Source organism: Arvicola amphibius, chromosome 9 (genome assembly GCF_903992535.2).
Source record: "Arvicola amphibius chromosome 9, mArvAmp1.2, whole genome shotgun sequence".
Classification (NCBI taxonomy): Eukaryota; Metazoa; Chordata; class Mammalia; order Rodentia; family Cricetidae; genus Arvicola; species Arvicola amphibius.
The window spans coordinates 93040031-93057981 of record NC_052055.2 but is presented as its reverse complement, the minus strand read 5'-3'; the positions used below and the strand labels follow the sequence as shown (position 1 = coordinate 93057981).

Genomic DNA, 17951 nt, shown 5'->3' with positions numbered 1-17951 from the left:
AGCTAGTTAGAAGCAGAATGGGCACGTGGGTACCTTGTAAGACTGTGCACAATTGTGGGGGTGCTGGACAGGCAGTCCTGGCTAGCCCCAGGAGAACTCTAATGCCCACCCCCACTTCCCGGTGTTCAGAAACAAACCTGGGAGTGATCCATCCAGCCTCAGACAGGAGCATAGCCATGGGGAAATGCTTCTCATAGGAACCCAGGGAATGTGGGGACAGGGTCATTGATATCTGTCTGTGACTGCTAGCACCTGGTAGGAACAGGATTGACATTCGTTAATAAGAGGAAAGATGGGGTTGCTAGTTAAGATTGCATACGACTTACACAGACGACCCGAGTTGGGTTCTCAGCACTTACAGTAGGCAGCACACGGCTGCCTAACTCCAGCTCCAGGAGACTCAACCCCTCTGGCCTCCATGGGCACCTACCAGCCCTTACAGGCACCTGTACTCACGTGCATCCCTCCACACCCTCATACACAATTAAAGATAAAATAAAACCTTAAAGGTAACTAGAGATGGGCTACAATGAGGTCCTGGGAAGAACACTGACATATCATCAAGGTCAGCACTGAGGAAGAAACCCTTTCTTTAGTCTCTCTGAGAATCTGACACCAGCCTCTGTGGCAACTTCTACAAGGCCACGGGCAGCCTAGTGTGCTGGGTGTCTTGGTGCTGGCTTCATTGGTGACAGCCCCCTCTGGGTTCTTTTGCCTACAGGACGGGCTGCTCTCTGCATCTGCTCTCCGTTCCCCTGGGCTACAGCCTGTGTTCTTCTAATTCTGTAGAAACTAACGTTGAGCTAGAGTAGCAGTTCTCAACCTGTGGGTCAAGACCCTTCGGGGTCACACATCAGCTGTCCTGCATACCGGATATTTACATTATGATTCATAACAGTAGTGAAATTGTACAGCTGATGAAGTAGCCACGAAAATACCGTTATGGTTGTGGGGTCACCACAACGTGAGGAACCGTATGAAAGGGGTGCAGCATGAGGAGGGCTAAGAACCACTGCTCTAGTTCACTCATGGAGACGGTGGGACAGAACTAATGGGAGATCACCAACTCCAGTTGGAATGGGACTGATGGATCATGCGACCAAACCCGTCTCTCTGAATGTGGCCAACAGCGGGGGCTGACTGAGAAGCAAAGGACAATGGCTCTGGGCTCTGATTCTTCTGCATGGACGGGCTCTGTGGGAGCCTTCTCAGCTTGATCGATCACCTTCCTGGACCTGGGGGGAGTTGGGAGGACATTGGTCTTAGCATAGAGTGGGGAACCCTGATGGCTCCTTGGCCTTGAGAAGGAGGGAGGGGAGGTATGGGTGGAGGGGAGGGGAGGGAAGGGGGAGAAGGAGGGGAGGGAAGGGGGAGGAGGAGGGGAGGGAGGGGGGAGGAGGAGGGAAGGAGATGGAAATTTTTAAATATAAAAAAAAATAAACCATGAAAAAAAAAAAAAAAAAGAACCACTGCTCTAGAGGCACACTGAGCTTGGGCTGCCCCTGATGTATCAAGAGGCCCCATACGCTTTGAGCATCTCCACGCCACTGATGCTGCAATCGACCTGTGGATCCTCGGTGGTCAGCGTCGATACTAGACCAGCCCTCACCTGATGCTCTTCACGGTGGACGGCTCATTTCCTCTGTGCGAAACTGGAGCCTTTCTAGTTCTTGATTCATTTTGCATTTTGCTAGCTTCTTCTGTGAGGAACTGTCCTGTGTCAGGGGCTGGAGAGGTGGCTCAGCAGTTGAGTAGTTGCTACTCTTGCAGAGGACCTGGGTTTAGTGCCCAGCGCCTCCATGGTGGCTCACAACCATCTGTAACTTCAGTTCCAGAAGATCTGATGTCCTCTTCTGACCTCCACAGGCACCAGGCAGGCATGTGCTGTACATACATCTAGGCAAACCCTCGTATATGTATAAATTAAGTAAATATAAAATAAGGAAATAGCTTTCTGTCGTCAACTTCATGATAGCCTAAATTACAAGCTATTCAGGAAAAACAGAATGATGCTTGTTTGCTCCACTCCTGACACCTTTACACCTAAAATTAGGCTTTCCCCTCACTAAAGTATCATTGTGAACACAGTCTGTTTTTTTTTAATATTTATTTATTTTCTTTAGACAGAATTTCATGTAACCTGTGGTGCCTGCACTACGGGATGGTTTGCGAGCCAGGAGCTAAGCTGGAGACTTAAAACACATCCACACAGACAGACAGAGACACGGGACACGGTTCATCCTTGATACAAGAATTTATTGTGCTCAGGGGTAGCTTATGTAGGGCTCTGGCCATGCTCCAACTCTCAGGATCTTTCAGCTGCAGACTCATGCGAACCCACTCCCCTACCATCAGGGTCTCGGGCGCAGAGCAGCTGCAGGCTGCTCAGAGCAGAGGAAAACAAGTTGTTTACAAGAAATTCAGGGTCTGGTGGTCCGTACTCCCCAACAGTAACCCAGACTGGCCTCAAATTCACCATATAAACAAGGACAACCTGAACTTTTTTTTTCTTCCCTCCATCTTCAGCACCCTGGGATTATAGGTATATGCCACTACAATCATTTTTATGTGGTACTGCAGGCTGAACCCAGGGCCTTGTGCTTGCTAGACAAGCACCCTACCTACTGAGCTACTTATCAACTACAAACACACTGACTTTGAATATATTTGATTTGCTTTGATCCATAGCAATCTTTTCTCATTGTGTCACGCTGGGCTATCAAAGGTCACTTGCCATTAGCCCTCTGGCTCTTTTGGTCCCGAACCCAGTTATCTTAGAGAGGTCCCTTGCTTTCCTGTGCAGTGAGCCATTCCAGGCTGATGCTGGATATTTCCTGGCTTGGGTCTTTTTCACAAGCCTTGTTTCCTTCCTTTTAAGGTGAAGTTGTCTCAGAGAGCACATTGTGGTCATGATTCACTGGTCATGATTGCTAGTTGGCTACCCTGGCTTCTAGACCTCTCATGGGTTGACGTAGGAAATGGGTTTATTCTTAAGAGAATTTTGAGCAATTCACTCACTGACACAATTCCAGGAAAGATGAAATTCCTTACTTTTTTTTTGTATTCTGTCTTCTGTCATACTGAAAAACATGGACTTCAGCAAAATTACTATTTTTCTCCTATGGCAGAGTAACTTCTTTTTCCCCTTCTCTACCAGGCTCCTCCTGCCTCTGCCTCCCCAGTGCTGGAACTACGAGCATGTGCTATCATGTCTGCCATCAAATTGGGCTTTTTTTGTTTTTGTTTTGTTTTCCTAGTCTTAGAGACTTCCCTTTTTGATCGATTTTGTGTCTTGTTGTGTAACACATTAAATAGTTCCAAAGACAAAACTGAAAATGTTGTTACCTTTGACCCTGTTTCCCTATCTAGTTCTTTTCTTCCCACTTAAAGAAACTACTCTCATGTATCTTCCATGTACCATTTTTTATTTTAAAAATCATTAGTAGGCATGTGAACATGCTCAACACATATTTAAATATAAACCCATCCTCCTCTCAAACACAGCTGATGTACCACACACATACTTCTGTCTCATGTGTTCTAGTAGATGGAAGTTTCTGTCTCTCCCAGTCCCACACCCCTTCAGTCTCAAAGAAACATACAGAGGCTTATAGTAATTATAAACTGCTTGTTTTATTCGTTTAGGATTATTATTAACTAGCTCTTATGACTTAAATTAACCCATAATTCTTGACTATGTTTAGACACGTGACTTGGCACCTTTTCTCACTAAGGCATTCTCATCTGGCTGGTGACTGGCTCTCTGCCTTTTCTCTTCCCAGAATTCTCTTAGTCTGGTTGTCCCGCCTATACTTCCTGCCCGGCTACTGGCCAATCAGCATTTTATTAAGCCAATATGAGTGACAAATCTTTACAGTGTGCAAGAGCATCATCCCACAGCATGTTCTGTTTTCATTTAGTGTCCTTTGGTAAGCCCATGCCAGTTCAGAGTTCCCACTCTCAGTCACCCAGCCCTCCATCAGACAGACTGTAGCTCATTGTTTCTTGTTTGCATACATATTTCCCATTGTATAGACGTTGTAATAATGAATGACCATGTGCCATGGCCTCTTGAGGTTTTTTTCCCACTGTGTCAGTGGCCTCTTCCTGCTGCCTCTATTCCTAGCTATATCTGAACCAGAGGTGTTTGGCTGGTAGTTATGGTTTCTAGGGGGTGGCCTAGAAACAGGCTGTTGACTGTAGGGAGTAAGTCTAGGCGTGTGTCTGGCCTTAGCACTGGGAGTCACTGTTAGTTGGTGCTCTCTGAGCTGAGACCTTCTGAGTGCCTGTGAATATACCCCATCTGGATTTCCACTTGCAAGCTTGCTTTTGCAGCCTAGAAAGGGAATACCTTTCTTCAATGGAAGAGCACTTTCCTCGTGCATGCGTCCATCCATGCGTGCGTCTGTGCGTGCGTGCGTGCGTGCGCATGCTCACACACAGTACTACTAACGCAGTTGGATATGCAGGAGGGTGGGCCACACCTCAGAGTCCCTGGTGTCCCATAGAGGACAGGATGCCCAAGGAGGGCAGGGTGGGGCTCCCGTGCATCCAGAGGCGGCTTTCCTTCCTTCACGGACAATCTCAGTCGTCCCCTTCCGCCTATTATTCGAGAGGCTAGGAAAGTCTGGCAGCTAATTCCCACATCCTCTGAGAGCATTTTTTTTTTTTTTTTTTTTTTTTTTTTTTTTTTTTTTTTTTTTTTTTTTTTTTGGTTTTTCGAGACAGGGTTTCCCTGTAGTTTCTAGGGCCTGTCCTGGAACTAGCTCTTGTAGACCAGGCTGGCCTCGAACTCAGAGATCCGCCTGCCTCTGCCTCCCGAGTGCTGGGATTAAAGGCGTGCGCCACCACTGCCCGGCCTCTGAGAGCATTTTTATGAGTGTCCTGTGACTTCAGTTCCAAATCAGGTTCTTGGGGTTGGAGCTGGGCTTCCATGCTTCGGCTCACAAGTGCAGTGGTAGGGTACACAAACCGTGCCAGGGCAGCAAGCAGGGCTGTCTCTGCAGACTTGCAGTTCTTGCTTCAAATGGGCCAGAGGTGTGTGATCCGGACCGTCTTGGGGAGATGCTGCTGTGCCAACAGCCTCCAGCGCATGGTGGGACTGCACATTAGCTTAGCCCACAGTTCATAACTCCCCCTCCCAGGACATCTGGGACAGAGTCCCTCAGAACCCAGCCAGCATCAACCTTCCCTCTCTAAGTTTTGCAGTCTTGAACCTCACACTTCGTCAAACTTTGTTTTTTCCACTAATTAAAAAAAAAAAAAACCTCCCACAGCCTTCAGATATCTTTGGGGAATGCCCTTCTGTAGAATGTTCTGTCTAGTGTTTGGCCGTGACTGTGCATGACAGAGGGCTTAGGAGAATATGCCATTCATGCACCCTCTTTCTCGCTCTCATTCCCGAAGATCAGGGACTGATGGCGGTGGGCAAAAGCTCACAGTGACTCTTTTTAATCCTAGGGAGTCCAGGGGCACCCTGGGCAACCGTGCCCTCTCACACGACAGTATTTTCTTTCCTGAATCGGGACAGGACCCTGCTCGGCCTGTGCGGGTGTTTTCCCAAGAAAATGTGTGTGACCGGATCAAGGCTTTGCAGGTAAGTATTTGCTTGGCACCGTCACTTGGGTGTCTGTCCAATGTCAATCCAGAAGTTTCTAAGGGATTTCAACTTAACAATTTGATACAATTGAAAGAGGAGTTGCCAGGTCTTCACAGTTCTCAGGCAGGCAAGTGAGCCCCATTAGGAGGGACGCCCTGCTGGGATGTGACCGCCTAAGGAATAAGGACAGCAGTGAGGGAAGTGGGGGGGGGGGCAGGCACTCATTCAGGTCAGCCCTCTGCAGCATGCAAGGGTGCTGAAAGTGTTTCCTGAATGAATGAATCGGAGCAGGAAGGCTTGTTATTGGTAAAAATACTAAGGATGGCTACTGTTCCTTCAATCTAGTTAAAGATACAATGTAACGTGAAAATGGGGCCACCGCCTCCTGGAGGCATCCCTATCAAGAGGGCAGAGGAAACTGGTATAAGCTCTGAGGATGACGGACTGCCCCGGAGCCCCCCAGAGATGTCCCTGCTGCATGACGTGGGTCCAGGCACGACGATAAAGGCAAGTGCAGTGTGTGCCCTCAAACGTTTCCATCCACGTCTGCCGCTAAGCGTTGCTAGAACTCTGGAGGCCCTCAGTGCCACCTGCAATATCTCCGTGAATGAGGGAGGCTGTGCAATATCATTTTGTGTGGTTGTGCGGTCACTCTGATGCCATCTGCTCTGTGCCTTGTCTTGTCTGAGCAGATGCCCAGATCCAGAAAACTTCTGCAAAGGGAACTAGCTGCTTCTGTGTCTCCCTGCTATCATGACATTGGCCCCAGGACGAAGTGAACAGTAAACACTTAGTAGCACTCAGCTCTATGCCCCAGTCATAAGTGAAGGAACCTGTTGGTTTGGGCAAATCACATGGGGCCCTCTGGGAAACAAGGCAACCCGTAAGTCAGACCATCAGGGTCTGACTGCAGTCACTGGAGAAGTAATTCTAAACACTGCCCTCTTCAGACTCCCTCTCATGAATAAACATTTTGTTTGTGATAAGAACATTAATATCCGTATAAGGCATTCATATATAAATGCTAAAACCAGATGGCCATTTTCCCAATATTAATAAGCCTTCTTGCTGAGGGCAGAAAGAATTGGAATGATCCAAATTATATTGACCCATGAGAAACAAATAAAGAGCAGAGAGTTTGTGTTTGATAGCTGTGCAGAACACCTGCCTTGGGCATGCTTGGATCACATTCAACCCTGGCCTGGGCGTGGCTTACAGTGAAACTATAGAGTTTCACCTCTGGGTTGCTTGGAATTGTATTCAGTAACCACTTGACTTTGGGACACAGACATTTCTCCCTTTCCCCCAAGTGTGCTGGTTATGTTTCGTAGTTGTGTGCTCCCAGAATATTACTGAGGAAAAGTCAGAACTTTGATGTAGCTGGTTTTAAGTCATCTCCAGGATTGCGAACTGCCGTGGAACTACCCAGAAGAATCACTCCCAGAATTTGGTTTCAGGGTGAACATATATATCCCTGCTCACAATGAGAGTTGGGTCTAGGAAAAGTAGGCTACACCCACCTGCTCTTTAATTTCAGACAGGGCTAGATGATGAGAAGGCGGTCTGTCCTCTTTCCTTATTGAGTTAAAGCTGCACCTGAGAACACATTAAAACACTTTCCGTGTGCGATTCCATTGTCCCTTTTCCAGTTTAGATAAGGTTGTGTGTGCCGGGCTCTGTGGTGAGGAGATTCCTGTTGGGAGCGACCTGCTGCTGACTCATCTTTGACTTTGCCCTCCTTGCTGTACCCCTGGAGCCTCTGACTCCCACAGCAGCTGGCTGTGTCTGCAGTTGGCTGGATCTGGCCAGAGGACCAGCTTCATTCATTGAAGAAAGCAGCTCAACTCCAAACCTGATCGCCCGCTGCAGTGCACAGATTTTAATTAGCCAGATGGCGGTCACTTGTGCTGGGCCAGCGCTTACCTAATCTTTTAGTCCTCTGGTTATTACTTTATATTTTAAAAAGATTTCTGAGGTTTCCATCAGCTATTAGATAGTATATCCAGTCTATTATCATCGTAGGAAACCAAAATTTGGGAATGGTGATGTATGACTTTAATCCCAGTACTTGAGAGGCAGAGGCATGCAGATCTTAGTAAATTCAAGGCCATCCTGGCCTATATATTGAGTTCCAATATAGTCAGGGCTACATTGAGAGACCTTATCTCAACAAACAAACCAAAAATGTAAACTTAACTCTAATATTTAGTGCAGTGCTCCAATAGGAACGGGCAGGTTTTTGTTTTGATTTCATTTATCTGTGTTTGCTTGCTTCTTAAAGCTGGCAGGGTTGTTCTTAAAGCCCAACACAGAGATTCTCACTGTGTGCCTTGCTCCTCATCTGGCCTGCATGTGCTGTAGTATCTGTGCTTTGTCGTGAAACACACCTTTCCAGGACTCCAAGAAATGGCTTGCTGTATTCAGTGGGGCGGGGCTCCCTGTATTCAGTGGGGCGGGGCTCCCTGTATTCAGGGGGGCATGTATCTTGGAGTTTCATTCTTCCACGTGGCTGCCAGAAGCTCCTTTCCCCCTGGCAACTCATTTGCTCTTTGCTGACTGTCAGTTCCTCCCCGCTGAGGTGTAAACTAGTAACACATCTGTAGCTTAGCTACAGGTAACTGGAAGCCAGGCTCCCCTAGAGGCTGCGGAGACCCTTTAGAATGAACAAAGAAAGCACCAGAAGAAAGGCTGAGCAGGGGGCTCAGCGCTTCCTGTGACCTGCACCCCTGAGAGCTCACTGCTGGGCCACATTCCCAGCTCGATGAAAGTGGCAGGTTCCTCCACCCCTGGGAACACTGGGCTAGTCTATTTTGCTGGTGAAAGTTGCTATGGAAAGTCTCCCTGTTAAAGAACCCTGTTCACAGGGCCTTGGGGTTGGCCCCCAGCCTTTGAACTCCCAGCTGTTTGCTCTAAAGGGACATTTTAAAACATCCTCTGTCAAGAGCCAATTGAAAATATTCTTTCCCAGGTACAGTCCAAAGATAGCACAGAAGTTGGTAGGACAACGGTCTCCACCCTTTGTCACTAAATTAATGCTCGGTGTATTCTTTCCTTGTACCGTGAAGATCTTAGTGTCCTCATCGCGGCCACAGTCTCCTGACCACATGAGCGATGCCACCGTCTCCTCTCGGACCTTGGATGGCAGCCTGGCACCTGTGGCTGACTTCAGCCACCCTCCTGAGTCCTCCTCCTGCCTGGACAACTCTGCAGCTAAACACAAGCTCCTGGTTAAGCCCCGCAACCAGCGATCGAGTAAAATGAGGCGCCTGTCTTCGGTAATTGCCCTTCCTCCTCCGTGTAGGGGTGGGATGGGATGGGCAGACAGGACAGTCCCACCCACTGCCTAGCCGCACAGCCCATCTGAACACCTCCACGGTGGATAAAACCACATGGGAGACACGAGTCTCTCTCATCTTTTGCACCTTGAATCGGGCATCTCTCTCTTGCATAAACACCCTACTTAGATATCAATACTTGCATGCATTTATTCATTCTGCAAACACCAAGAATTCACGGTGTCCTGGGCCAAGCCTGACATCCCCCGATTCCTGGATTTCTCTTATCCAGACAGGACTTAGACAAGGTAAGGGTCAGAGGGCAAGGGGTGGGGCAAGCATGACCCAGGAGATGGACTCACAATTGTAGGTATTGAAGACTTCATGACAAGCTAGACATACCAACTGGAGACAAACAGCAGGGCCCACTTGGGTTTCAGGGACTTCCTGAAAGGAGTGAGTTTTCTGTTTTGAATGTGGGAGGTGCTCTGAAAACACAGACTGACAGGGAGAACTTTCAGGAATCAGTACTAGAGGACGATGCAGGGGAGTTACCTTCAGATTAATGTGCCACCTGGAAACCAGGGCATTTGGATCCATTCTGTGTGTCCGATGAGTAGCTAGGCCCACATGCTATGGGAACCTGATGAACCGGGAACTCCAGACCTGCTGGGACTCATGTAGAATGGTACTAAGTAGCGCCCCTTCTTGCGGCCCTCTCCACCCCACAATGTTGCTGCAACTCTCTTTAGTTTTGAACTTGCCTTCAGCCTGGAATACCGTTTTGTAAAATAACTACAACAAAAATCTGATGTCAGTCAGCTTGGGAAAAACATGGGAACACAGTTAACTTAAACTCCTTATTTCTCCTTTCCCCTTCCCCCTTCCCTGCTCGATTCTCTCATGTTCACAGAGACATCTACACTCTCCTAGTGGTCACCACTGCCTCTCTGTTCACTTCAGGAGCTGTGCTGGCCGTGTCTGCCCATCAGTATCCACAACCACTTTGCTCTGGGTCCTGAGGTTCGGCTTCCCACAGAGGCCTGCCTCATGCCCAGATCAGGAGCTCAGATGCTCTCTTACTCCAGGGATGGGAAGAGGCCACATAATGCCCCTTCAGCTGCCAATTAGCCACAGGGCACTTCTATAGAGACCTGATGATTCTTTGGGCTCCACTCCACAGGGAAGCCTACTTTCCCCTCTCCTTTGATACACCATAGCATGTGGGTCTTTCTCTCTCTCTCCCAAGCCCCAGCCCACAGGCATCCTCAGAGCCCTCACGGCAACCCCTTCTAATCCATGCTGCTCTTCCTGCTAGGGTATTCTCAGCTGTGTCACCAGGGTGTACATTCTCTACTCTATGGCATTAAGGCTCTGAATCTTATAAACTGTAAAGCCAAAGGGAGGGAAGGGGCTAGAGAGATGGCTCAGTAGTTGTCATGCAAGTATAAGGATCAGAGTTCAGATCCCCCAAACCTAAGTAAATGATATTGTGTATATGTGGCAGTGCCCTGGTAATTCTAGCCCAGATCAAGTTGGCTTATGAAACTCACCATATCAGTGAGCTCTGGATTTGACTGAGGGACCCTGCCTCAATAAACAAGGTAGAAGATGTATTGAGGATGATTCCAGACATCACAATCACAGGAACTTATATACATATGCATCTATACAATATACCCACATATGCACAAACATGCATATATACATGGACAACCCACACACATGCAAACACACATACAAATGGAAAAGACAAAACAAAAAAAAATAAAAAGCATTGTTATTAAAAGGGAAAAAAGCCCTCTGTTTTGCACAGTGAAACCTTGGCTATCAAGACTGATGTTTATTACAAAGCTGAAACATATTTGGCTGAGCCCCTCAGCTTCTACCTCAGCAGACACTAGGAGGGACAGCTGCTGGCTATTGCCTCAGCATTCCACCCTGCCACCCATGCTAACAGAACCAGGCTCCGGGTATGGTTCTAAATGTAACTGGAGCAGAAGCCTGTAAAGGCTTACACCTTACACCGCTCAGTCCTCGGGCCTAGCCAGGCACCAGGGATAGGAAATGTTGTCACCTCCATTTCAATAGGAACACTGAGACTGGATGCCTAGTTCCTGCCCGGTGGCTGGAAGAGCTGCCAAGTGCATGACCCAGAGTTCACACAAAGACCAATGCCTCCTCCTCTCAGCTCCCTGTGCTGCTCGTGGGTTGGCAGGGGCATCTGCCCAGTGATTACTGCAAACTGCACCATGGAGCTTGCTTCCTGGCCGGGCGACACAGGTATACGGCTAGCCTCCGTTGACTCTTCATCTTGGTGTAGGCGGAACATTTCTTTTTCCTCGGAATGTTTCCAGAGTGCCAAACTGCTGTAAAGCCCCAGAGGAGGAAATGCCAAGGAGGTTGCCTGATGGAGGAGGCACAGTGTACCCTGGCAGTGATGGGGAGGCTGAATTCCTCCTTGATGCAGATAGCCAGAAGCTCCAGGCTATGCAGAAGCTGCTTTTCCACCGTTTGGGCTCTACTCAGGACAGTCCACCCCACGCCAGTATTCATATGACCACATGCCCCCACAGTCCTCTCCTGTAGCTGCCAGTAGCTTGAATGGAAGGTGCACTAGCCAGACTGGATTCCAGCTGAATTGGTCTGGGTTCTGTGATAGATGGCTTCCAGTCATGACCCGTGTCCTACTGAGCCCTTGATATCAATAATTTCCTGTAGTGGAAATAAATTAGACATCCCAGGCTCTTGGTGATCTTTAGCAAGCAGATGCCAGCTAGAAACTGTTAAAATAACAGTCGGGGATGTAGCTTGGGGTTAGAGCACTTCCCTTGCTGCACAAGAGCCTGGATTTGATCCCCAGTATCACAAAGATAAAAATAAAATATCAGCAACAAGAACCAACTCTAACACACTCAGGGTTCCATTTTCTACCCTAGAAAACAAGATGGAGCACTGTTTAGTGCAACAACCGGAATGATTCCCCAGTTTTGATGTCATGACCATTTTACAATAATCAACCGCAGGACACTTACCCTTGGAATCATTTTCACATCTTGCTTTTCCAAGACCTGTGTCTGCCTTGATTTTCACTTTCTTCCTGAGGGGAGGAATTGAGTGCCTGATAAGAAAGAGGAAGCCAGGCCAGCATCTAAACTCCAGAGGCCTTTCAGAAGAAAAAACGATGCCACAAGGCAGTGTAGGCTACCAGGTGCATTAGCGAGCCAGAGAAGGAGGCATCATTAGCGTAGACAAATTATCTGCAGGACGTAAAGATTGAAGGAGTCAGCAGATGCTAGCAGAATGTTCTGGAGGTCCAGAGCATCTGGCACAGTGCTCCGGCTTGACCTGAGTGTGAGACTGTTTGGATTTTATTCTGTGGTTCACAGTCACCATGTTTGACCTGATACAAATAACTTTTTGTTTGTTTGTTTTGTTCTTTTGAGACAGGGTTTCTCTGTAGCTTTGGAGCCTGTCCTGGAACTAGCTCTTGTAGATCAGGCTGGCCTCAAACTCACAAAGATCCGCCTGTCTCTGCTTCCCGAGTGCTGGGATTAAAGGCCTGCGCCACCACCATCTGGCTCACAAATAACTTTTTAAGAAAAACATCTGACTTTCCAATGAAGGCACAACCCTGGAGAACAATGCTGTCTGATGACTTGGTGTCGCAGCCCGGGACCAGAGACTGCCTGGCCCCCTGGGATTCTTAACAGCCAGTTAGTTCCATCTTGACCAAAGTTTCCATGCCTTTGGACCCATGGATCTCCAAGTACAAAAAGACAAAGGCAATCCATTCCTCACTCAGATCAGTCTAGAGTTAATGAAATTAATGAAAAACACAAAGCAGGCAGTTGTCTATCTTGGTCCCAGCCCCTCTGTTTGGCTCTAAGCAGGCAGGCACCATTTGCTTTGTGGCTTGGACACATGAGCTGTGCTATTCTTAGTGGGGGAGATCTCACTGTATAGATCTAACTGGCCTAGAACTCTAGGCTAGTTGACCCTCAAACTCATTGAGATCTGCCTGTCTCTGCCTCCCTAGGGCTAGGATTGAAGGTGTGTGATAACATATCTGGCTGCATGAGGTGCATTTATGTTGAGGGCCTGGCTGCCATGGATCTGTTGAGTTTATGAACCCGAGGGTTCCGTGTGAACTCATAAGGGCAGCTGAAGATATCTGTGTGGACCATCAATTTCAGCATCAGTCTTTGAGAGCTTCTAAACCACGTTTAGTCCTAGAGGAAGCCAAGAAGCGATGGGCTCTAATATTTGCTGCAGTGTTGATGTCTCTCACCTCTGTTTCTCTTAGAGGGCGCAGTCTGAGTCTCTGAGTGACCTGTCATGGACCCTGGAGGAGGAAGAACACGAAAAGAAACCATTGCTCCGTGTCAACACGGAAGTGGACCCCAGCTCTGGGCACTGGGATTTGATGCTGGGCAGAAGGCCTGAGCTTGGGGGACCTGCAACCTTGCTGCTGCCTGGAGGGGCCTGTGCCAGGCGTGCTCGCCTACAGCACAGTGCAGCTGTCAGTGGCAGCATGGAGGAAGGAAGCTCTCCTGGAGATGAGCCCTCAAGTCATCGGGCTATGCCAGATGAGCCCATGGCAGTGTCAGTTCCGTGCCCGGAGACCCCATCTCTGCCAGAAGGTTCTCCGTACCATATTCCCCACAGTGAAATCCAGAAGGAAGAACTGTCCTCTGGAGGCCTGTGTCCCCTAGTGGAAAGCATGTCTGAGGAGGTCTTTTGTGATTCTGGAGATGTGGAAACTCCACTGTCTACTGACGTCCCTGACGGAGGCATGGAACCTCCCAAGGACTCAGTGGCACCTGAGGACACAGCATTTCCTGAAGGGGAGACTGTACCTTCCAAAGAGGACATAACACCCCCTGAGGGAGACACAACACAAGTCACGGCACCTCCCAAGAGAGACATGTCACCTTCCAGGAGTGACATAGCACCTCCCAAGAGGATCATGACACCTCCAGAGAGAAACATAGCACCCCCAGAAAGAAACATGTCACCTTCCATGGAAGATGTGGCACCTCCTGAGAGAGACATGTTATCTCCAGAGAGAGACGTGTCACCTTCCAAGGAAGATGTGGCACATGCCAAGATCATAGCACCTCCAGTGAGAGACATGTCACCTTCCAAGGGAGATGTGGCACCTCCCAAGATGATCATGGCACCTCCTGAGAAAGACATGTCACCTCCAGAAAGAGATATGTCACCTTCCAAGGAAAATGTGGCACATGCCAAGAAGATCATAGCACCTCCAGTGAGAGACATGTCACCTTCCAAGGGAGATGTGGCACCTACCAAGATGATCATGGCACCTCCAGAGAGAGACATGTCACCTTCCAACGAAGACATGGCACCTCCCAAAGGGATCATGGAACCTCCCAAAAGGGACACAATACTTCCAAAGGGAGAGGCACCACCTCCTGAGGTTGTCATTGACACCAGCTTGGAGATACCTTCAGATACAGGGGGACAGGAGCCAAGTGTTCAGAAGGACGAGGAGCTGACCCTGGTGGTACCCAGGCCTGAGGAAGCAGGGACAGAGTCATGCACAGTCCCTTCCCCGAGCCCTCCGGTACCCAAGAGCTGCCTGAAGCACAAGGTGCTGGCTCCCAGCAGGCCCCCTGCAGACTCTCATCTGAAAGAGTCTAGCCCCAGAGTCCAGGACAGAGCAGTTGTGCCCCCAGCCCGCCCCAGGCCTGCACAGGCTACAGCATCAGGGGGTCCAGAGAAGGCAGCCCTGGGGAGGAAGAGTGAGCGGAGTACTGAGCCACAACGCAGCAGCGTTAAGAGGTTCTCTGTGACCTCGAGCAGAGCACGTGCCCGCGCCAGCAACTCTCGCCTTCTGGAACATTCTGGGCATGCGCCTGCAGGGGGCCGTACACCCTTACTACGGAGTGGCCTTGCCTGGAAGAGCGAGGCCGCTCTTGATGACCTCCAGGTGCTGCCAGAGCCCCAGGACAGGAAGGCAGTGGGTGGTGACCCTCAGGACTCAAGGGACATGGGGGCCGGCCAGGCAGGACCAGGCAGCAGCCTCCAAGATGCTGATACGTGCGCTTCCTCTGTGAAGGAGCCAGTCCCAGGGGAGGACCAGAGCCCCTTCCCGGTCAAGCTACGGTCCACCTCACTCTCACTCAAGTACCGAGAGGGCTCTGCCCCGGAGGCCAAAGCCGTCAAGAGGTACAGCGCCGAAGTCAGGTTGGAGAGAGGAGGCTTGACCCTGCACCCCAAGGATGAACAGAGCCATGCTGGGCCTGCCCCGACACTGCGAAGTTCCAGGTCCCCCAATGGGCAAGGAAAAGGGAAGTCCAGGTCTCCTGAGCAGTCCAGTATCAAGCCACCCCTGCCCAGGAAGCCGCTCCTACAGAGCCTCACCCTGCAGTACCCACCCGCAGGCCTGGACGCCAGCCCTGGGGAGTCTGAGAGACTTATAGCGGTCATCCTGCCTCCCGAGCCCAGGAAGGAGAAGTCGCCCCAGCAGGGAACTGGTAAGAGCCCTCTGTGGTGCTGTTGGGAATAGACGGGTCAGCAAAAACAATGTTTGTGGGAATGTGTTGCTGGGGCACGCATGAAACCGGTAAAAACACAGACCATAGTACAAAGAGAAATGGAAGAAAAGATCGAATTCTCTTAGCACCGCTGACATGTTTGAGAGTTAGGGAGATTGTCACTCATGCCTCCACAGGCCCGGGGTTCAGTCACCGTCGACGGAGTAGTGGGACTAGCATGGTGGCTAGAGCTTGCCGCTAGGGAAGAGGACTGGAGTTTGGGTCCCAGCATCCATGTCTGGTGGCTCACAGGGGGCTCACTGCCTGTAACCCCAGCTTCATGGGTTCTGAGATCCCCTTCTAACCTCTGCAGGTGCCCAGACTCACACACATACATGCCACAAACAGATACATATATACCCATACACATAAGTACAAATAAATATTTTAAAGGAATCGGGAATATAATGAAGATAGACGGTCAAATACCAGGATTGTGTGTGGATACAGAAAACCCATGTATGTAGACATAGTAAGGAAATCTTAAAACTGATGGTGCAGAATATCCCCAGGCTCTAAGGGGTGATGCAAGAGTTTCTCCTGCCTTTGGTCTCAGAAAGCTAACACTGTGAGTGCTGATTTTGACGCAGGTTTTCCCTGAGCCTAGTCTCCTTCTGGCTTGGGAAAGTTCTTCCGACCTTATCCCCCCAAGAAAAAGTTTCTTCCTCCACACTAATCAGGCTTCTGCAGCGTGGCCTCACTTGGAAATCATGCTGTATGTGGTTGGAGTCATAAGAGGGTCAGCCATGACTTCCTGTCCCCTAAGGGAGATGATGTTAGGTTTGGGACACCGTTTAATAATAGCCTTTGAAGCAAATTGTCTTTAAGACTAACAGAGACAAAATAGATGATTTGTATCCCTCTTTGACTTATTTATCATGTTCCAGATCAAAAGAAATCTGTTAAAGTGAGTATCTGCAACCCAGTTAAAGAAGTCATTCATTGCAGGCTTATGATATTAATGGGAAAATAAAACTATACAACTGGTGGGTCTCTCTCTCTCTCTCTCTCTCTCTCTCTCTCTCTCACACACACACACACACACACACACAGACACACACACACATTTATGCATTTAACAGAGAGACTGGAGACCTTAGCAACAGTTTTTCCATGGCAAATTTTATTTTAAAATGTTCGAGGCTATTTTTAAGAAACTCCTATAGGAATCCACTTAAGTTCTGCACTGTGGGACAGAGAGGAAGCCAAGCTTGGTAGCTGTCTTGAGAAATCCAGAACCCTGAAAAGCAGAAGCAGGCACAGGAAAAAAATGCTCTCGAGGAAATACCGTCAACATAAGTTCAAAGATAAACTGATGCTTTCTGTGTCCACAAGAAGCCAGTCAAGCATGGAGTATATAAGGCACTTTGAGTTCCTAAAGGCTGCTGGAGGATCTCAGAACCTTGGGGCGTAGCTTTCTTGGTCCGTGAGCTTCTTGGCTCAGTGATAAGTGTTGGGTGATTTCCTTGCCACTGCACCAACAGAGACTTTGAGGGGAGGGGCAGGTCCTAGTTGAGGATCTGCTCTGCACATTTTCCGTGTTATTGAGGCAACTGTCGAGCGACTCCAAAAGCTGTTTTCATAGCAAGGAGAATGGCTGTGTAGGTGAAAGTTTGAAATCATCACCATCTGCATCCATGGTCCGTGACTGGAAATGTCTCTCAAGGGCCCAGCAAGCGAGCAGAACTCAGGGTCACAGCTAGAGCTGAAAGGGGAGAAGCTTCGGGGGCAATGTTTGGTCCCTTAATTACGTACGACCTCTTCCACGCTATACGATGTCCAGGATAGGCAGGGGCAGAAGGATTATGAGTCGGAAACAAGGTTGACCTAAATAATGAGGCCTAAATAAATAAACAAATGTGCCTGGGATGGTGTGCAGAGAACCCGTGTTTTGTGCTTCGCTCTGACCTGCACAAAGGTGAGACTGTCTTCATTCAGTGAGGACTTTGCCCACGTAATAAGTGCCTTGCCCATCTGTGTACACTGACATTCTCTAATCCACACAAATAGCAACGGATTCCAAAGTTGAGTGCATTTGGGTTCCTCTGCTGGGTGCAAGGAATGGTTTGTGTTTTCCTGAAAGGGGAAAAGAATAGGAGTTACCCGGAGTCTATTAGGAGCCCATCCTCCCAGGGGCTGTGATGTGAAAGACTAGCATGGGAACTAGAGTGCTGCCTGGTCCCCTTCTCCTCAACCCCACCGTGGAGTCTGCAGGCTGCCTCAGGCAGACCAGAGCAGAATCTCAGGTCTGTGTGGTCGAGCCTCACCTGGGAAAGAGTCCCCACACCCGGCTCTGTTCGCGGCTTCTTTCATTAGTATGACTTCGACACTCATCCTCGCTGTTCCAAACTATAGCAGCTGGAGGCAATTTAATTCGTATAAAGCATATAGATAATGAAAGCTCTAATGGCAATGTACATCCGCTTCTTAAGCCTTGTGCTGTTTACTCCCTTGTGGTGGCAGGGACTTGGTCCAGAGTTCACATATAGGGCTGCCACTACCCCACCCTCCTCC

General features: G+C 49.1%; 1 protein-coding gene across 1 annotated transcript in view; it reads left to right on the top strand.

Annotated features, from left to right (window-relative positions):
* Cracdl (CRACD like) overlaps window positions 1–17951 on the top strand; it is a 43375-nt gene that overhangs the window by 9510 nt on the left and 15914 nt on the right. The window contains exons 3-6 of the mRNA XM_038344158.1: window positions 5461–5596; window positions 5945–6106; window positions 8665–8874; window positions 13181–15377. Of these exons, the coding sequence (XP_038200086.1) occupies window positions 5461–5596; window positions 5945–6106; window positions 8665–8874; window positions 13181–15377 (2705 nt within the window). The remainder of the gene's footprint in view (window positions 1–5460; window positions 5597–5944; window positions 6107–8664; window positions 8875–13180; window positions 15378–17951) is intronic.